At 33.2% G+C, this 23,093-nt stretch overlaps 1 protein-coding gene across 1 annotated transcript in view; it reads right to left on the bottom strand.

The window, feature by feature from the left end:
- The window catches only part of LOC100373522 (uncharacterized), a 71,236-nt gene that overhangs the window by 15,913 nt on the left and 32,230 nt on the right, over nt 1-23,093 (bottom strand). The window contains exons 3-22 of the mRNA XM_085499239.1: nt 21,981-22,084; nt 20,992-21,142; nt 19,979-20,026; nt 19,778-19,822; nt 18,524-18,556; nt 17,135-17,188; nt 16,281-16,328; nt 15,866-15,928; nt 15,461-15,514; nt 15,224-15,277; nt 15,071-15,124; nt 13,808-13,858; nt 13,486-13,533; nt 13,304-13,348; nt 12,000-12,041; nt 11,760-11,807; nt 10,714-10,758; nt 6,920-7,648; nt 4,805-4,936; nt 1,154-1,505 (exon numbers count right to left, since the gene is read on the bottom strand). Of these exons, the coding sequence (XP_085355365.1) occupies nt 1,154-1,505; nt 4,805-4,936; nt 6,920-7,648; nt 10,714-10,758; nt 11,760-11,807; nt 12,000-12,041; nt 13,304-13,348; nt 13,486-13,533; nt 13,808-13,858; nt 15,071-15,124; nt 15,224-15,277; nt 15,461-15,514; nt 15,866-15,928; nt 16,281-16,328; nt 17,135-17,188; nt 18,524-18,556; nt 19,778-19,822; nt 19,979-20,026; nt 20,992-21,142; nt 21,981-22,084 (2,200 nt within the window). The remainder of the gene's footprint in view (nt 1-1,153; nt 1,506-4,804; nt 4,937-6,919; nt 7,649-10,713; nt 10,759-11,759; nt 11,808-11,999; nt 12,042-13,303; nt 13,349-13,485; nt 13,534-13,807; nt 13,859-15,070; nt 15,125-15,223; nt 15,278-15,460; nt 15,515-15,865; nt 15,929-16,280; nt 16,329-17,134; nt 17,189-18,523; nt 18,557-19,777; nt 19,823-19,978; nt 20,027-20,991; nt 21,143-21,980; nt 22,085-23,093) is intronic.

Below are 23,093 nucleotides of genomic sequence, written 5' to 3'. Positions count from 1 at the left end.
AAACAAAACTGTGAGCTTTCAAGAAAACAAAGAGCTATTGCAAAGCGGTTATAACATTTCAGAAAAAATCTTCACCCAATCAAGCAACTCCATCCTAACTAAGGTATTTGCATAGATTGTGTGATTATGGGTGTTTTTTTGGTTCCATTTTTTTTTGTATTTTAAAAAGACATAATTTCAAAAGAAAACCACACTTTTTGAGAACTGTAAAATATCCACTGATGCTGAAAAAGATAAGCATCAGACTAACTTGAGAAGATTTCTTGAAAGACATAAAAATCAAGAGAACATTTTTGCAAGAGGAAAATGTAGAATCAAAGGTAGCACCCTCCTGTCAGAGACCGGTTCTACCTACACACACAATGATATATCCCAATCTTGGAAGATACCATTATTATTATTGAACAAGAGAGATAGTTACCCTGTTCAAATTGAGATGAAGCATTACTCCAAAAGAATGTCAGCTGTGAACGAGCATGCATATTTTCAATTGGTTCAGCCAATAGAATAGGTAGACCATAAAACAGCTGTGATTGTGAATCAACTGAATCAAAACCCAACAAAAACTATAATATTTTGTCCCATATCAACTCTACTAAATTACCTGAGGTGAGAGGTCACAGCTGTGGTTTTTTTGGTCATGAATATATAATTTGAGTTTTAATAAACACAAATAACTAATTTAAAATTTTGGGTTCCTTCCAGCAAAAATATGCCCTTGCCTACAGCGTGTGACAACAGGAATTTACATTAAAAAAAAAAAACAATTATTCAGCAGTTTTGAGAAATATGACAAACAGTTTAAAATATAACATACGTCTAACAATTTTCAATTAAAAAAATAGACCCAAAAAAATCACAAATTTCATTCAGCCCCTCCAAAATTCAGCTTGTTCAACTTCAATTTGAAATGGAAATGTCCAGATATACAAAATAATTTGACTATTCTATTCAATTTATAGGGGTGTGCAAAAAAAAAAGGATTATGATTCTGATTGCTCAGCTGGTGCATCTGTAGCTGTGTTGTTGTCAGGTTGTTCTGTGCTTTGCTCAACCTCAGTTTGTGAGGGAGCTGGTTCATCCTCTGATGGTTTTGCTTCATCTGTAGCCTCTTCTGCCACTGCTTCCGTAACAACCACTGCATCATCCTCACCTTTTTGTTCTTCTTCTGTTGCTGCTGCTGGTTCCCCAGTTGGCTTCTCCTTCTCATCTTCTCTTATCTTTTTCACTTCTTTCCTCGCTTGATGTCCTTTGAAACCAGCCTGGATTGTCACTGCTGCTTTCTCAACTTCAGGGTCATTCAAATCAATATCAACCTCTTCTTTTTTAGTTTCATCTTCGGTCGCGGGTGTCTCCTCTGCTGCCTCAACCGCCACTGTTTCCTCAGCAGCCTCCACAGCAACCACCTCCTCGGTACCCTCTACTGGTTTCTCAGGTTCTTGCTTCTCATCTCCTTTCTCTGTCTGCTCTGTTTCTACTTTTTCCTCTGCTGATTCATCTAGTTGCTGTAATTAAACACAAAGACACATTAATTTCACATAATCAACTTATTTTCACATAATCAACTTATTTTCACATTCACATAATCAACTTATTTTCACATAATCAACTTATTTTCACATAATCAACTTATTTTCACATAAATAACTTATTTTCACATAGGCATCAAAGGCAATTACCAAATGAAAGTGCCTTGGTGTCCTTAGATATTCCCTCCTATTTTTATAATGCCAAGGCAATTTTATTAAATGTGGTGCTCTCTAAACTCTGTAGTACAAGCCCTGCAATGATTTTTTTGTGAACCAGACAAATCAAAGATAGATAAACGAGTCCAGAAACACAAATAACTATAAACAATACAAGAGATCACAAATAGTTACCACACAAGTTTATGATTACTGATTCTGATGTCTCGTATCTTGCTTCCATTTGTCATGAAATTAGTAATAAGACCCTGAGTGGTTTCCACACTGACTGAAACCTGCTGAAGGATTTTATTTATTTCTATACTAAACATGAATGTGAGAATTTCACAAGGAGTGCACGTGATAAAAATGGCTTTAATAGTCATTGGGGAATCTGATTATTTGGAATTTTATTAATTAAAAACAGTCAGGATAAATGAAACACATTTTCAATTTTGTGATTTAGAACTGTTCAATCAAGTATTCGTAGTGTGTGTGTGTGTGTACTCTATGAACATTAGCAATACACATGCACTGTGTGAGTATGATGGTGATGGAGATGGTGGTAGCCATGGAAACAGGCTGATGAAGACTGAAGCAATTGGTTGGTGATACTGATCCACATTCTATAATACTGGTGCCTATATCAAGATAATATTGACTGAGCTTTGGAGCTTTATTTAAAATCCAATGAATAAATTACCATTTTCATATGCCATTATAAGATTGGATGGGTAGGGGTGGAGACATGAGAAGAGGAAACATCCAATAATGAGTGAATGAATATTAACAACAAAATTGTGCATGGACCACTGAAAAGGTAACCATATTGTAAACTTCAATTTACCTAGGGTGTTTCTTGAAGTTATTTTGACTCCTTAGGTTAGTAACAAAGAGCAAGTTGTAAAACAAATTAACATACTGACAGTTTATATTTCAAATAATCAAAAATAAACATGCATATATTTGAAAAATAAAAAAATGTTAATTTAAAAAAATACTATGCATAAAGTAAGCTGAAATGGTTCAAATGACATTCGGATGAAATTATCATTTTAATTTAATTAGATGTGAATGACAAGAAGCTTGGTGCTTTTAATTAGCATATTTGAACTTTGACCGGCATTCAGATGAACCATTCCAACATTACATGACGTTATGAAAATTCGACTTAGTCATGCTTATAGAAGCAAGTTGTTAACAAGCAGCTAAGAGAAAAAATAACCTGAGATAGATGCCTTGCAAAAAAAACTGTTTACGACATAATATGCAAATTTAGATCGCACCAAACTCTGACATGATACGATTGACATACTGCAAAACTGCGTTCATTTTGAGTCTGATTTTCGAGAATTTGACGATTCAGTAAAAATCGTGATACTTTGTAGCAGTGACAATTCTCAGTGTCCACTTCTATGTAAGACACATGGAAGCGATTTTTGTGAAATTTTATTTTCATGTATAGCCATAAAACTGTGAAAATTTAGAGGTTTACAATATATACAATAAAGTTCAATGTTTTTATCATGGTAAATAATTTTGTTATTATTTTCATTTCTTATAATCGCACTCAACGCAGACAAGTATGATTGAGCTGCAATTTACATAAATTAGGAAAATAAAATATACGGTAGCGCTTTTAACAAATGTTACAATTTGTAGCAAAGATTAAGATAAATAAAAAGTTAGCTTTAAGAAAATATATCAATATTACCTGCTAAAATTACTTTAAAATGAACTTTGACCTTTCTGTGAACTTTGATCTAAAGTGTCACATTAACATCATCAATATTCCTACTAAACTTGGTGGATTAGTTTTCAAGATATTTTTTAATTGCTTGTTAATTTATTTTGAGACAAGGAATCAAATATATAAAATTTACGAATAATTGTAGAAAGTGATTAAACTTGACTTTGGCATTTCAAGATTGTATATGACAATAGAAAATCAAGACTAATATTTTAGCATTTGTTGTTTGATTTTCTGTCGTCACTCTTATTTCTAGTCATATTTACACAAATCTAAGATATGGAACTATTATTAATTATGTGCCAAATATGAGAGAATGTGAGAAGTAAATATGAATGGTATGAGGAACACTGAATTTATGAAAGAAATACAAATTTCAGTTTTCCCAAGCATTTGAAGAAAATTGCTTTTGTTCACATGTGTTCGCACTATTCAGTAACATAAAGTAATTTGCATTAACATTTACCTCTCACCAAATAAATCTGCAATTTTTTTAAAAATATTGTATCAGGCATTGTAGCCAAAAGGAAGTTATGTTATTATGGTCCAAAATCAACAAAGATTTCATAAAAAAAAAAAATTGAAAAAATGTTCCACCATAGTTTGGTGCTAAAAGGTATTAAAAAAATGTATTTTTAAATGTATTTTCAGCAGGTAATATTTTGGTCACAAGTAAGTTTTTTAAATAACACTAGATAGAAAGTATGCGGGAATTGAGACACAGACCATCAGCAAGCTTGGATGCTATGGATATTGCATGTGCTACTAGTTGCCCTGAAGGAGAAAATGGAGAAATGGAGACAAGAATAATGAAGAAGTGAGAGAATGAAATCAGTACAGAATTATGCGATATTCAAATTTGATGATGCAGGATGATGTCATATCCTTTATGGTGATGTCATATCCTGTATGGTGATGTCATATCCTGTATGGCAATGTCATATCCTGTTCTCTAAGCAGTGTGGGTATTTTTTTACAAAATAAGAGTAAAACTCATGACAGACTACATTATTTTCACTTTGCAATTTAAGTTTTTGATGTTTCACAAAAGGAAAATGCATCCTGGCATAATATATGGTTTCAATAATCAAAAATTGGCAAAAACATGTTACTATAAAAGCATTAAATATTATATTAATTATGCTTCAAATATCAAAATTAAAATGAATGCCGTCACAGTATTCCTGTAAATAACAGGGCTACAGATTACAGTCACACTATTCTGAAAACATTTGAATTGTTGGTGGGTGTAACTGACATTATAGTAACAAAAAGTGACAAGCAGATATGAAAGTGTGCCCTCACAGGCAAGCATTACACATGCACCAGCCCAGTTTATCACTAAGCAAATTTGTAAGTTTAGTTTTACCTTTTTCAAATCTTTCACTTCTCTTCTTGCTTTTAAACCTTTGAATCCAGCCTGAATTTTGACAGCAGCTTTTTCAACTTCAGGGTCATTAAGGTCAATATCAACTTCCTCTTCCTCAGCAGGTTTAGCGGCCTGTAATCAGAAAAAAAATACCCTCATTTACAAGCCTTAACTTACCTATCAAGCCAAGTGGTACGATCCTATAGGCACCACATACAATGCACATTGGAATGTACCACATTCTGAAATGGGGGGGGGGGGGGTGATTTAGCAGATTTTTAGGAGCTGAATGAGATTTGCATTATTCTTTGACAATATGGCATCATTTTTAAAAATGAATATTTTGAATTTTTTAATTAATTATTATTGAAATTATTATTCAAATGATCAGTTTTCAATATTTTTATCACAATTATTGAACTGAAACTGAAGTAAAGCTTTCCTCTTATGAGATCCATGTAAAGGAATCTCATCTATCTGCTGCCCTCTAGTGGCACAACACTGTAAACTGTTAAATATCATAATTTGATACCCAAGGCGACACAGGAAGTATATTCCACAACACACCCTGTAAAATGGCTATAAAAAACATCACAATTTATCCTTTAAATTTATTTAATTTCTGGAAATTTGATATTTTCATAAATACTACTAGATGTATTTCTTAGTATTCTTAGTAAAGTTTAAACATGTGCTGACTGTGGCATAGGAAATTATTTTCTGACACTACGAACAACATCCTCCCACAATTCCATGGTACACATTTCACCAGTATGATTGGTCAATAATGCTGTTTATTTGTTTGAAATTTGAATGTGTTTAAACACGATCGTGACGACAACTTCCCTTTAACATTTTGGCTCTCTTAATCCACAGGACCTCAAATCTTCAGGCTTGATCTCTTTCAATAAAACTTCTTCAATTTGGATTTTTTGCTATTTTTTCAAATCGATCTTTTTTTTTATTTTTAACGGATATAAATATTTTATAGAAAATAATAGATGCATTAAAAATATTTTTATAAATAGAAATTTTTATCAAACATTTGCAAATATTTACAAACTTTTTTTTTATTGATACTAAACAAACATAAGACGAAATAAGATTTCACGCAGACACGAATGTATTTCAATTTTGAATAGACGATTCTCAAGACGTCTTTGAAACTAAAGTTAGTTGCGTTCTGTTAGCAACACGCATTCAGGGTGCAGTGAGCAAAATTTTAAACGCTGTTATTTTGAGCCACACTTGTACTGTATTATGAAATGTTGGTTGGTTGCAGATGTTAAAAAAAATAACTATTAAAAAAGAAAAATTGGAATAATTATAATAATGTTAATTAATGCAAATCATCACACAAGTCCAAAATTTTACTATTTTTTTTTATGAAAATGGATAACTGTAACTGAAGAATATGATTCATACAATTGTTATATTCATGATGGAGCTTCTTATTCAAAATAATAAAATAAATCAAATTAATAAAAAAAATTTAAAAAAGAAAATTTTTTTGAAAAAATAATAAATTGTTGGAAGTAGGATTAGTCCAGAACAAAAACGAGAGACATTAACATGTCATAACCAGAGTACAATTTTAAATATAGTTAATTTGAAAAAAAAAATTAATAAGGAGCTCCAATATATTGAAAATGAGCAAAATCACTGAATAATGAAAAAATGTAAATTATTTTAAATTATATCTATAAAAAATATATTCATGCTATAAGTTATTCATTAAAAAAAAAGTATTTTAAAAAATATCTATATTTTCATGCTCTATGTTATTTAGTAAAAAGGAATATTTAAAAAAACTGAATTCATGCTATGGGTTATATTGTAGGATGTGGTGTACTAAAATATTATTTAAAACAAAAAATATATTAAATGAAAAATCATAATTTAATTATTATAAATATTCATGATATTATCATGCATAATGTTCTAAAAAATATAAGTGATGGTTTATAAGTAAGTACGTGCATTTTTTATAATAATGATAATTTTGGAATATTACTGTTGGAGTGCAGGTGTGGTTGATGTCATTACGAGCAGGCAGGAGATCTACGATTGGGTTCTACTTTGGTGCTCATTAGCCTGCGAAATTAATTGTCCTACCTCAGGTTCGTTCTGCATATCCTTAACCTGTTTACGAGCTTTAAAACCTTTAAAACTAGCCTGTATTTTGACAGCCGCTTTCTCAACATCTGGATCGTCCAAGTCAATGTCAATTTCTTCCTCAGCCTCGACAGGTTTAACTTCATCAGCAGTTTTTTCGTCCTGCATATCTTTAACCTGTTTACGAGCCTTAAACCCCTTAAAACTAGCCTGTATTTTTACGGCCGCTTTTTCAACGTCAGGATCGTCTAAGTCTATATCTATTTCCTCGTCGGCCTCAGCAGGTTTTGTTTCATCAGCAGTTTTTTCATCCTGCATATCCTTAACCTGTTTACGAGCCTTAAACCCCTTAAAACTAGCCTGTATTTTTACGGCCGCTTTTTCAACGTCAGGATCGTCTAGGTCAATATCTATTTCCTCGTCTGCCTCAGCAGGTTTTGCTTCATCAGCAGTTTTTTCATCCTGCATATCCTTAACCTGTTTACGAGCTTTAAACCCCTTAAAACTAGCCTGTATTTTTACGGCCGCTTTTTCAACGTCAGGATCGTCTAAGTCAATATCTACCTCTTCCTCCTTGGCTGGCTCTTCAGCTGATGGTTCTTTCATCTCTTTGACTTGTTGCCTTGCTTTTAGACCTTTAAAACCAGCTTGTATCTTCACAGCCGCCTTCTCAACTTCGGGATCAGTGAGGTCAATATCAATTTCTTCTTCTTCTTTTTTCTCCTCAACCTGGAAATGACGAAAACAAAAATTCAAGGGATCCATCCATTTGACATCTGCACCATTTGTTAATATTGAGCTGGTTTCCATGGAAACTACATATTATGTTTCACAGTAAGTATGTTACTCTACAACTTTTAGATATTCTTGGCAATTTTCTATAATGTCCTATAAGCAATTTAGTTTTAAGTTGACTTATGAATCGTCATTACTGTTTATTCTTGTTTCGTTACTGTTCAAGTTAACAACGACACCAACAACAACTATTGTCCCCATTGAATGCAACATAATCACCTTTTTTAGTGTTCAAATCTGAACTAAGTATAAACATTAGCAGTAATTGTTGATTACTCAGTAATTGGAACACTTTTTGAAGACAATATTTTACAAGTCAAAGCCATCAGTAACATGCAACAGAAAATTTGTCGTTTCCCATGAAAAAAAAAAATAGTCTAAACATTACGAAATTTTACGTGAAATATTTCAATCAATTATGATAGTGATATTTGTCACCCCGTACACATGTTTCTGTACATCAAGATCCGATTGTCAAACTTTGCGAAAAAAATACAAAAAAATTAAAATAGTGGTGAATCTGAGATGAGTTGGCAGAGATGACCATGCAAATTATATTTTTGTTTGTTTTGATAAACCTTTTGAATGCCAAAGTCAAACCTGAAATCTTCATATTTTTAAAAAAAATATTGACAAGACTTTACGCCAAGAATACATTGTCTTGATTTGGTTCAAAATTAATACAGAAATTATGAAAAAAAAACAATTTTAAAATAATAATGTTGATAAAATTTTATATAAGTCATCACAACTTCTTGTCTCTCACAAGATTAAAACAGTTTGAAGTAAACTGTCCAAATTCCCTCATGTCAGAAGATATTCTAGACAGAATTAAGACTATTAAATGATCTGCTATTACGATACAATCTTGTTCTATGGTAACAGTGATTTGACTGACATGAAACATGCATTTAAAGGTGACAAACTTTTCAACTGAGGTGATCAGAACTCACCGTAATAGTATGTAGGTCAAGGCAGTTGACACTTTAACATATGAGGCCTGATAAAAAAAAATTCTGCTTCTCGTTTTCATCTGGGATGTTTGTTTTTTGTTTTTAAACGTTTTTAACGAGACAATGATATTTGCTCTAATTCGAAGGTCAGTTTCTGGATCACCTTGTGGTGGTAAACTGCTATTACAACGACATTACAAATTAGTAATTAGTGTAAAATTACAATAATTAGTGTCAATTTTACACAAATTAGTGTAAAAATTACAATAATACTATCAAAACTTGCAGTAATTGTTTTTCAACCACTTCTCTCTAAAGCTATGCATTAAAACACCTAGTTTTCAAATTCAAATGACATAAACAGATTTTTTTTATCTGATTGTACCCACAATTCCCTGTGTCACAGGTTACACCTGCTATAAGTACAACATATTAACATAGCAGGTTTCAAGAATACAAGACACAATGTCTGACTAAGAATTTTGCTAACTGCATCATATAGTTTTTTAACCCAATGTATTAAGTGGGAAATAATTCTGAAGTACTGTAGAATACGTTATTTTCGCTTGGAATTTATTTTTGCTATTTTCGCTGAAGGGATGATTCCGTGAAAATAAAATCCAGCGAATATACTTTTCTTCCTATATTTCACATTCAACTCATCAAAAATCAGTGAAAATAAATTCCATAAAGAACGCCCAAAAAGCCTTTTCAGCGAAAATTAATTCCAGCGAAAGTATTCCACAGTAAATTGAATATTTTGCTGAAAAAAAAAAATCTATCGAATAAAATGAGGAAAAGCTGATAGAGGCTACTCAAAATGTTTTCATGTGAACAAAACTCCAGAAAATTCCTGTGAAGAAATTTCACAAAAGAAAAAACAAATTTATTGAATAATTGTCATTTGACAAGTACCGGTGTTCAGTTTTGAATTATATTTGGGCATAATTTCAGACTGTACATCACTCAGGTCACAATTTCAATTTGATATACTGCACACAACAATCTATTTTCAAATCCCACATTTGAAAAATACCGAATGTAAACATGTCATACAAACTTGCAGAATCACAAATGTCATGCATTAAAGAGCGGCGGTTGTCGCGCCGCACATGTGCCACATCTGCGTTGATAAACGCTGATTTTCAATACAATGCGCTTGTCTAACATACACAAATTACCGGTGATGACTCCTTCATACCTTCCAATAACCAAAGAAATTAGAAACCTTTAATTGTGTACTCATTGGTCTGTGCAGGATTCACATTCAAAGTCGCCATCTTTGTTCATACAAGTCCCATATCTCACGCATATGTGGCGCGACACCCACCGCCCTTCAAGTCTAATGTTATTCAAAAGCATTTTCCATTTTGACCTTATTCCTATGACTATGGCTCATTCATTTTCCAACCTAGTGTAAAATACTTTATTTTCGCTTGGAATTAATTTTCGCTGAAGGAATGATTCAGTGAAAATAAAATCCAGCAAATATACCTTTTTTCCTATATTTTACATTCAACTTGTGAAAATAAAATCAGTGAAAATAAATTTCATACAAAACACCCAAAATGTCTTTTCAGTGAAAATTAATTCCAGCTAAAATAAAGTATTTTACAGTACTTGACAGCTCACCAGTAATTGACAAACAACAAATCTATGATTGTATTAAATAATCTTGGGATTGAATACGTCCTCCATGCAGTATCATCCCACTTTACATTTCTTATGTACATGTACTTGCAGTCTCAACAGAATAAAAGCTGCTTTGTTTTCAGAATGAAACAGCACCACAGGTGTATTATACCCAGATTTTTTTTATCTAGAAGAACAGATTTCTTTCAAGTTGAATAAATACATATCCTGATACATGGTATGTCGGGAAATATTTTAAAAGCTATCAGGATGGGAGGGGGTTACTTTAATATCACCACATACAGTCGTCAAAACATAACATGACACCATACATTGCAGAAATGATCTTCCTAAAGACATGTAGGAAAAGTTCAAAATGCCATCAAACCTTAAAAATAAGTTTTCTATATTCACCTGTGTTTCGGCAGGTTTTTCCTCAACAGACTTGCCATCAGTTTCCTTAACACAAAAACGACAAACACATTTACAGAAACAAAACATTAAACGTACACATGACATTATTAAATACCATATTTACTCTATTAGAAGTACATGTATTACCTGAATACAATATAACATTACACTTCTATATAGTTTGCTACACTGACAATGCTATCAAATTGAAATGAAATTAACACAGCTGCTTTTTAAAATGCACTTACAATAAACTAAATATGGTACATGTGTTTACCTTTATACAATGTATCACAGAGAGGGCGCTCTTCAAATATTGTTGCTTGCTATATGAATTTACAATAGCTTCAATTTCACATTTATTAGTGTTGCTGTTTTACATAAAACATAAATTTTTATGACTGATTGATGACCCCTTAATGGTCAAACTTCCCGGTACTTTGCAGAATAGAATAAATTAAATGTTATGTGGTGCAGCTATATCTCCAAATTACAAGGATACATGACCTTATAAGGTCATACGCAAGTTGCAGTAAATCTGCTATACAAGTATGGCGGCTTCAAAGTATAGGAATCAGTGGCCATCATGAATAAGTACCAGGATGTGTGACCTTTAATGGTTACGAATAAGTACCAGAATGTGGGACCTTTAGTGGTTATAATTAAGTACCAGGATGTGTGATCTTAAGTGATAATTATTAAGTATCAGGATGTGTGACCTTTAGTGGTTATGATTAAGTACCAGGATGTGTGACCTTTAGTGGTTATAATTAAGTACCAGGATGTGTGACCTTAAGTGATAATTATTAAGTATCAGGATGTGTGACCTTTAGTGGTTATGATTAAGTACCAGGATGTGTGACCTTTAGTGGTTATGAGTAAGTACAGGAATGTGTGACCTTTAGGCGTTATAAATAAGTACCAGGATGTGTGACCTTTAGGCGTTATAAATAAGTACCAGGATGTGTGACCTTATAGTATCAGTGACAGTAGTACGGCCATTGGTAAATGAAATGTTGCTAAGGAAACAAAATACAATTAAGTACCTCTGTGTCAGCAGGTTTCTCATCTCCCTCTGCTTTTTCCTCAGTTTCCTTGACAACACAAACAAAATACATTACAATACACATAACAATCACTATCACAGATAACTATTATATTAAATGAAAAAAACAAATAACACAAATGATGCAATGTAGTCATGGTTGGTAAGCAGACTCATCTTACTATACAAATGAGATGAAACTCATCTATAACCACAATGCATTGTCTGAAAAATACCCTACCTGGGTTTCTTCTGGTTTTATATCAGTTTGCTCCTCAGGCACCTTCACAAATACAAACAAAACAATTATAATTGAACATGTACAACAAATGCAAGTAATGCATGTAATATTGGGTAAATTAACAAAAATAAATCAACATTATATAGACAATGACAACCACACAGAAGTACTAAACTGGATGGACTAATGGATGACAGACAGACTGATTAACACAACTGAAAGCCTGATTGACACTCACACACAGTAGTATAGACAACAAACAGACTTATTAACACACACACACACAGACTGACAGACGACAGACAGACTGATTAACACACACAGACTGACAGACAACAGACAGACTGATTAACACATGCAGACTGACAGACAACAGACAAACTGATTAACACACACAGACTGACAGACAACAGACAGACTGGTTAACACACATAGACTGACAGACAACAGACAGACAGACTGACTGATTAACACACGCAGACTGACAGACAACAGACAAACTGATTAACACACAGAGACTGACAGACACAGACAGACTGATTAACACACATAGACTGACAAACAACAGATAGACTGATTAACACACACAGACTGACTTACAACAGACCAACTGATTAACACACAGAAACTGACAGACAACAGACAGACTGATTAACACACACACACAGACTGACAGACAACAGACCAACTGATTAACACACAGAGACTGACAGACAACAGACAGACTGATTAACACACAGAGATTGACAGACAACAGACAGACTGATTAACACACACAGACTGACAGACAACAGTAAGACTGATTAACACACACAGACTGACAGACAACAGAAAAACTGATTAACACAAACAGACTGACAGACAACAGACAGACTGGTTAACACACACGCAGACTGAGAGACAACAGACAGACAGACTGATTAACACATGCAGACTGACAGACAACATACCAACTGATTAACACACAGACTGACAGACAACAGACACTGATTAACACACAGAGACTGACAGACAACAGACAGACTGATGAACACACAGAGACTGACAGACAACAGACACTGATTAACACACACAGATTGACAGACAACAGACAGACTGATTAACACACTCAGACTGACAGACAACAGACAGACTGGTTAACACACACAGACTGACAGACAACAGACGGACTGATTAACACATGCAGACTGACAGACAACAGACAAACTGATTAACACACACAGACTGACAGACAACAGACAGACTGATCAACACACACAGATGATGGGCTCAGTCAGACAATAACTCTCTTTAATTGTTGTTACCTGTGTTTCTGACGGCTTTTCCTCATCAGCCTTCTCTTCTGCTTCCTTATTCAATAACATAAACAAAATAATATAAACATAAATGAAAGAAAATAAACAAGCAGAAATAAAAATGAACAAAAAATATAAAAAGCAATTAACTTTGAAGGGTCCTCGTCAAATAAAATGAAAATAAAAGTTACCTCTATTTCTGCTGGTTTATCGTCCCCTTCAGGTTTCTGTTCGTCCGCCTTTAACCACAAACAAATAAACAAACATTAACACGAAAACACAAAACTTCCTCACAGAACAATAAAACTGTAATGTAAATTTAGGACAAACACTATTTATGACAAAACATACACATAACTAAAAAAAAAAACTTTGGACATACAAACATTCATTTGCGCAAAATGCTTCAAATTGGAATATTTTTTAAAATGATAATACATTTCTGCCGAAACAGTATGTCACTTTTTTCTTTTATTTTTAAATTTTTCTTTATTTTTAATTTCAAATACAAACCTCTTTTTGTTCAGTTTGTTCCCCATCTGTTGCCGCTGGTTCATCAGTAGCCTGTGTTTTACAAGAAGACGCACATGCATCAACGCTCAATCTTTATAATTTTAATTTAATTTTGATGTTTTTATTTCATGTACATTAATTAATTTACATGTGCTAATGTAAACACATTAATTATTGCTGGTTTTTAATTTCACTATTTTCATTGATAAGTGGAATTCGCTAAAATAAAAACATGTGAACTTGAAAATAATAATAGAACTCATTGTTTCCTTGCCAAGTTCATAAATTTAAAATCTACAGAATTGCTCAAAATATCAAAATAGTGAAACTAAATAAATGATTTTACAGTACAAGTCTAATATGCTTCATGAAGAACAATGGTTGTCAATCATATACCTGACATATATATACGTGCACCCCTACATATATTGGTTTGTTCTATGACATAGTGTGCAGTCTTTATACCTGCACCCCTACAGATATTGGTTTGGTCTATAACAACATAGTGTGTAGTCTTGTACTACTGCTGATCATTCTGTGCCCTCTTAACATTGACACCCCTATAATAAAGTGCTTTATTCCATGACATATTGTGTCATATTATACCCTCACCCCTGCAAATAAAGTGGTTTGTTCTACATCACATGATGTAGTCCTTACACTTGCATATCTGCAATGAAGTGGTTTGTTTTATATTACCGAGTTAAGTTGTAACACCTGAACCATATTTTTAACTTTAAAGTGTGGTGGTCTTTGTGCTATGCATGCTCCAGGTATGGGTCCCATACAAACATTTATCACAAACCTATGTGCACACAGCTGCAGAATTAACTTGAGTGATCAGAGTATACAAGAAATGAGATAGTACAAGGGTTTAGATAGATAAATTTTGATCTGAGACATGGATGCTATAACCGCCATAAGCACTGTGTGCATTTCGCTCAGATCAAAATCTGCATGTGTAACTTGACGTCCATTTTAATAGTCCATGTAATAGGAAGTGGAAAAATCAATAAGATTATCTATCAACAAAATTCTACCAAATAAACATCATCCTTTAATTTTCCAATTGAAAGTTTACATCCAATCCTAAAGAAAAAAAATCTGTCTGTAAGAAGGTGAAAAGAGAAAGTCCGTATGCTAATAAATTAATGCTATAGAGAAAAAAGAGTTACTGTGCTTCTGAAACTAAATAAAAAAAATTTAATCTATGTGATTTTCACAAGAAAAGATTGCAATTATAAGATACACTTGAATTCAAACCTCTGCTTGTTGTTCTTGGTCCTCCTCAACCTGTTGCTCTATTTCCATGACAACCTTTAAGTTAGTAAATACACAATGATGAAAAGAATGAGATGGATATATAACTTACTACAAGATGAACGAAATAATGAACAGAAAAATGAAGAAACAAACCTCTTGTTCTCCTTCCTGGGGTTCGTTCTCAGTTTGTTCTATCTCTGCGGTGACCTTTGGTTAGTAAAACACAGAATGGATGGATGAATGGATGGACGGACTGACAATGGACAGTTTGATACGCAGACAGACAGTATGGATATGTGAATGCTATTGAAATGCACACAAGTGTTACAACATATGACGAGTCAGAATGACAAAGTTAGTCAGATATTCACAAAGGAACACAAAACAAACCTTCTCCTGCTCATTTTCTGCTTGTTCCTCAATCTGTTCTGTTTCCTCGGTAACCTTTGTTAGTGAAACACAGAAAACACATAACAGGTATGGATGGAATTTTACAAGTACATGGTATGAGATGAAAGAATGAAGTAGATTAATTACACTATTAAAGGCTGAGAGAAAAAAATATCTCTATTTCTCGTTCCCGCACACATCATTTTGAACTATGTGCCTCAAAAGTTTGTTTTCCTTCTAAAGCATTCCAAAATGTGCTTGTACTCGCACTTATCTCAAATTTCCCCCATTATAGCTTAGTATTCAAATACAAAAACAAAATCGCCTTGCCGCCTCATTTTAAAATTTTTATTTGAAACACAAATGACCACAGGAGTTTTACAGAATGGAGATATAAATACAAACCATTTCTTCTTGTTGTTCATCAACGGGACTCTGTTCCTCAGATTGCTCAATTTGCTCTGCTACCTTTGGTTAGTAAAACAGACAAACTCATAGTAATAGTACAGACACACAGGAATGAAGGACAGTTAAACCATTTGAGCACCATCATTTTTCCCATCAACATTTTGGTGCATATTTTTTACATATTTTAATGTAGTTTGCTATTCTAGATTGATCGAACAGATGTAATCTGTTATTGTCTACAATTCCAGATCAAAAATTGTGAAAAATTATGTTATTTCGTAAAATGTGATAGAAGTTAGCATTCAAATGATTTACGAATGGTGAGGAAAGATGTCACAAACACATAAATGTTACTTGACCATCTATGGCCTAAACTACAGAAATGTAATGGTGACGATAACAAACTACAAACCTGTTCTTGTTCATAGTTTTCTTCAGCAGCTCCCTCAGCCTCAGCATCCTTTACAAGTTAATTAGAGAATCGAGGTGATATGGACAGTTAGTAGATGAACAATATGTATGAAAACTAGCAGCCCTTTCACTGATACTACCAAGTGTAACCTTCCACAGCAGTTCTGTATGCAAATTAGCAACCTTTTCACTGCTACTACCACTTATAACCTTCCGCAACAGAGTTTCCTATGCAAATCAACAACCCTTTCACTGCAACTTCCAACTATAACCCTCCACGACACAGTTCAGTATGTAAATTATAAACCTGTTCACTTTTAGTACCAAATGAAACCTTCCACAACAAAGATGAACAATGTGAACCAACATGTATGCAAATTAGCCACCCATTCACTGCCATTGTAAACTGTAACCTTCCACAACATTATTTGACCTAGTTTGCCTAAAACAGGACTTACAAAATAGTTAAATTAATCAAAAGTTGTAACTGTCTGAACCATGTTCCTGAATAAATTATGAAAATATCACAAAAAATTTGAAAACACACAAATTAATATGGAAGTTCAATAGAGGTGTAAATCAACACTCATTGGATCGTGTATCTTTTAGCAGGTGGTTTCATGGTACTACTGTAAAATACTTTATTTTAGCTGGAACTAATTTTCACTGAAAAAGTCTTTTAGCTGTTTTAGAAGTTTATTTTTGTAAAATATATAAAAATAAAACATTTTTGCTGAATACCATTTTCACTAATACATCCTTTCAGCAAAAATAGTGAAAAAAAATTCCAAGCGAAAAATAAAGCATTCTACATTATGCTAATTAATTATGTAATTTTAACCAATGAAATCCAACCTCAGTCGTTGCTTTTTTATCTTCTTCCTCCTTGTCTTGTGATTCATCCTGTGCCTTGATTGGTCAAATAAAAGATATTTATTTAACTAACTTAACCAATGAAATATCAATTTATATAATTCTGAAACATTCTGGCAATTCTGTTTGATCTATGTCCTATATTATAAGTACCGATAGTTTCAGAGAGTTATGAGATGAAGGTATGTAAATGATGTGATAAGCAATGAATATCTCATGTGAATTGAAGAAATCAACTGAACTGAGAGATGACTAAAATATCGACAAGACAAACATATTCGTTTCTAGAAATACTAACTGCTAGCGTTCATTTCAGGCAAGTTAATTTCCTTGCTTATTCGCAAAGCATGTATAACGTGTGTTTTCCGCTTTCGATTACAGCGTTTTTCTCGCTCATTTCTATTCACGCTATCACACCTCTCCAAGCGTTCACTGTATTCAATGATGCCATTGGTTGAAATACATTTGATTGCCGAGCACATAAGATTTTCATTGCATATCACTCTACAAAGACATCTAAGTTATTGAATCATAAATTGACAGGTGCTAGTCAGTAGCACACCACTAACAAAAATATCTACTCAGATCAAGGTAATAAGCAAATAACAGCAGACACCTAGGAACAAGGTAAACAGTATTATTACACTATGAAAGATTGCAGTTACAGTGGTGCCTAGTGGAAACATACACATAATGCAATGGGGTTAATTACATAAATGCAATAAATAGAATGACATTTTTAGTGCTAGAAATATTAGCAATTTTATATGATTTGCAAGAGGTCAATTTCATAAGCTTGGCATGATTTTCCAAAATTTGGAAATTTCATAAAGTTTCGTCTATTGTGAAATAAAAGCAAATACATTAAGACTTTATAATATGCAACTAAAGAACACTAGCCTAAGGGTGCTTCTAGAGCCATGTGACATACTTTATATTGCACAACAAAAGATCAAAAGCCTAGGGGTGCTTTTAATGTCATGTGATCTCATAATAGATGATACACACTTGCAGAACACTACCCTAAGTGTGCTTATATCATGTGACCCCATAATTATAATATATACTACTAAAGGACAATGGCCTAGGGATGCTTGCACTAGTCACAAGACCTCCAAAAACTATAAGGTTACAGTGACAGAGCCTTACTCCTGTCCTTTCTCATGACATGCAGCATATTTTGACTTAGATAAGCAGTTCTGGCTTCAACTGATCAATCTTGCAAATCCATGTTAAATGCTAAGACTAAAATGGCTAAGACTGCTAAAATGTCAAGAACCACTGAAGTAAATAATCTGGAATTTCGCATCCTATGAATCAAATATCTGAATTTCAAAAAGCAAGAATTAATTTTCTAATATTTTCACTAACCCATTTCACAAGATTGTCTACTGCCTGGGTTGTCTGAAAACAAAAATAAAATCAAGATTCTTATTTTTCTTTTTTTAGATAATTTTGTAATTTTGTATATTAATGCAAATCTAATCAGAATTGGGAGTAGACGACCACCATTAAGATATAAAATAAGATAATATTTTTTTTTTATGATTCAGTGTATAGTAAAGATGACTTTATTTACAATGGAATTTTATTTTGGTGAAGTTGAGTCAGTAAGATTCAGTGAACACACTTTTTATATGTGCAAGTCTTACAGAACCTATAAGCAATATTTTATTTTTGTTGCTGACGTTATGTTTTGTGGTAATAACGGCGATATCATGTTGATTTCTTAAAAAAGTTATCTGACTTTTAGTAATTTCTAGTATCAATGTTTGTCAACTTCCAAAACATTGCCACGTTCATGAAAATATCTGTTCTATTTTTTGTCTGGGAACATGACCATTGTTTGGAAGTATATTACTTCATAGCTTCGACAAATGATGATGTGATTTTGGTATATGCTGACTGGGTCCCCTTCTTGATATGAGCGTGGTGTCATTAATGCCTACACAAACATCAAAGTGTAACTCTGAATTAAGTACATGGCTATGGGTACAGTGTGTGTGTGTGTGTGTGTGTGCTTGAAAAACGTTTGAACTTAGATGAAAAAGGCCATTATTACTTTATGTCTATATGAAAAGAATTTCTTTGTGTCATCATTAGTACAGAGTAGCCATAAACATGTAACAAGTTGTAACAGATATGAAAGCAATGCCAATGGAATTACTGCACTGACTACTGTGGAATACTTTATTTTTGCTGGAATTAATTTTCGCTGAAAAGACTTTTCGGGCGTTTTGTATAGAATTTATTTTCAATGATTTTTGATGAGTTTAATGTGAAATATAGAAAAAAAAGTATATTCGTTGGATTTTATTTTCACTGAACCACTCCTTCAGCGAAAATGGCGAAAATAAATTCCAAGCGAAAATAAAGTATTCTACAGTATTTGTTGTTTCACCCAATATTTTGTGCGAGATGTTTTATTTTCTATGCTATGATATTTACAAATGAGTCACACATTTGTTTGATTGATGGCTTATTGTATGTATGTTGTATCACTCTGATAAGTATGATGATTTAATGACTTATGTCCCCCAATTATCATCATACAATCCATTAGTAGCAATTGGGGCAAACCATTACACGAGAGGTATGTGTAGGTTAATTGGGAGGGGAGCTTACTTGTTCATCCTCTGTTTTTTCTTCTGCGACTACCTCTGGCTTTTCCTTAAAACAATACACAAACATAAAAATAACTCAAAGCTTCTATGAAGCACTCCTGTTTTATGCACTGCAAAACAGGAGCTAATTATAAATAATTGTAAATGGAAACAAACGAACACAAAACATAAAAGACCCAACAAAATGTGGATGTGCTCCTACCTCATCTTTCTTTTCCTCAGTCTCTTCTGATTGTTCAGTTTTCTCAGACTTATTAACACAACACAGACAACACAATACAAGCATGCAAGATAAAATAAAATACAAAAAAAAATAAAAAAAATGAAACCAAACCATCCCAGAATCTGCACATATGTAATCATCCATGGTCCACAATTTCTATTAGCATTTTAACCAATAGTTAAGTACATCCTCCGAGAAATTTTACAAATAATACAAAAAATTCCGTGCACAGGCAGTGTACAAAAACAGTAGTTTTGTTGTGACTCCCAGCAAAAAAAAAACCTGTGTGAGAAAGGTAAAATGCACATACATGTGTAATCATATCTCTTGTCTCCCAATGTTGCCAGGACGACAAGATTATGAGAGTTTAATTGGCTAGATGATAAGAAAATTACAGATTTTAATGAATATGTCACACCTTCTAGATACAAATATTGAATATACCTGTGGTAGTATATGGCCATAAGCCCCATATATGTAAGAAACACCATATTCAGTGGTAGCCGAAATAGTTTTGAAACATTTGTTGAAAACATTATTGTTCCAGGCACTAAGATTGAATGCCACATTGTATCTCTTTTTTGACTATTTTTAAATACTGATGGTACATGTGCATTGTGCCACAGGAACAATATTCCGTTTTGGGGATTACGTGACATTTCAATTTCAATAAATCAGTCAGTAACATCGGAATACTAAAATTCAACCCAGTGAATGCAACTAACAGAGATAATTAACATATTATATGCAAATTGGCCACAACACTATTGTTATTTTCTTAGGATAACACAGTTATTTAAAGGGCGGCAGTCATCACGCCACGTCCTGTTCGATATGGGACTCATAGCGATGTATACAGCGCGTGTAAAATACATTGTTTATTCACATGAAATTCGAACACGCGCTGCGCGGCGACCACCGCGCTTTAATATTGTGCCACAAGAAAGTGTCAGCGCCCTTTTTAGTTGAGTCATCCAGAATTACAGACTTACCGAGACTTGCTCTTCTCGTTTTTGTTTGACTTCTTTCCTCGCTTTTAGACCTTTAAAACCAGCTTGAATTTTTACTGCTGCTTTTTCGACTTCAGGATCTTCAAGATCAATGTCTATCTCTTCTTCTTCTTGTTTGTTTGTTTGTGCTTTCCTTTGGTTATAATAACATGGATATTATCATGATTAGTCACAAGGTTTCATTACGAGATGTGAGGAGAAAACTAGCGGCTGATTTTTACAGCACATTCTGTGGTTATGCATCCAGGGACATGTACACGTTCATCTGTGCAGTATGGTATGGTTTGTCAAGTCAATTTGTCAACGCCAACGCCAATTATAATATCACTTAAAAATTTATATGTGTAGATTTATGTATAGAGATTTTTAGCATTAGCAGTGAACTTTTGCACACCAGCTCAAAGCCCACATTACTATTTTCACCAAAATAAAAAATTTACACTGAATAATTCATCAAATGTGTGTCACACATTAAAGTTCAATACATTCCATTTGTATAATGTATGTAAACTGTGAGTTTGTCCTACATTATCAGGCCCAATGCACAGTGAAAATGAATCTGCTTTGCAGATCAAAAAACACATAAATAAACATGTATACACCATTTGCATAAACAAATACATAATTTGCATACACAAAAAAAAACAATTTGCATACATAAATACACAACTTTTGTAAACAAATACATAATTTGCAAAAATGAATACATAATTTGCATACACAAAAACATTTAGCATACATAAATACACACAAATTTGCATACCGAAATTTTCATACTTAATATACAATTTGCATACATAAACAATTTGCATACATAAGTACACAATTTGCATATATAAATACACAATTTGCATACATAAATGCACAATTTGCATACATAAATGCACAATTTGCATACATAAATACATGTACACAATTTGCATATATAAATATAAAATTTGTATCAGCCAATCAGTCAATCAGTCACTCACTTCATTTCTGCTACTTCTTGCCGAGCTAGGTGACCTTTGACACCGGCTTGAATTTTAACTGCAGCTTCTTGTTGTTGTGGATCGTTGACGTCGCCAATGTTGTCCTAGAAACAGACAAACCAAACAAAACAAAACTGTAAACATAAATAAAACATAAGCAAACCATGCATTACACTTGAGGGAGAAAAGTTAAAAAAAAAGAGAAAAGTGAATGATGGATGTATGACAGGGGAAAATAAAAGTGAAAAATAAAGTATGTGATGACATCAGGGAAAGAGTCATGCATGGTTTCTCATCTCACATGTTTAGAACGTCGTAGCCGTGAGCTGCCCTTTCCCATGGTATATACAGATGAAGAATTCTGGAACGGAAAGATGAGGACTGGATTAAGAAGAGGACAGACATTTATTCAGGTTTCAGGGCTCCAATTTTTTATATGGCTGTCGTTAGCTAGTATTCCAAAAAGCTGGTAGCTGTACAGTTACTGTTATTTAGGCAGTCCATTGGTATTTCATACAATAAAAATATTAATTTCTGTGCACCCATTGTACTGCACTGTTACAACACACATCGAGGTGAACTATTGATAAATGGTAGTTCAAGTCATAGGCACTTATAATAGTGTGGTATATATGAAAGGAGAAGGTGTGCAACTCAAATGGACATTTTGTACACATCTCGGTTGCCAACGATTACTTATATCATGTTTTTATATAAAATATTTTAATAAATAAAACACTAAATTATATATATATGACTAATACTACATATTAAAATCCCGCAAATTGTGTAATCCCTCAAATTGAGAGGTAAAACGTCGCTCGTGGAAGAGAGTGAATCAGATCTATTTATCCTGTTTTCATGTTTGATTTCATGTGTAACACAGAATCACACAGTAAATGAAAAATGGTCCACTGTAGGTATACATGCATGTATATTAATTTATTTCAAGATTCATGAAGTCTAACATCCAGGATCCCAAGAATTGAAAATTCTAATTTTGAGCCATGCAAGCCTGAACGTCTCACCCTCCACTACCGACAACAGGCTTTTCAGCCAGCCATCTGTCTGCTGTCACTTTAGACAGCCACATGTTAGACAAGTACTGTAGAT

This window comes from Saccoglossus kowalevskii, chromosome 5 (assembly GCF_978046115.1).
Source record: "Saccoglossus kowalevskii chromosome 5, keSacKowa6.1, whole genome shotgun sequence".
NCBI classification, from domain to species: Eukaryota; Metazoa; Hemichordata; class Enteropneusta; family Harrimaniidae; genus Saccoglossus; species Saccoglossus kowalevskii.
This window is presented reverse-complemented; position numbering and strand designations above follow the sequence as displayed.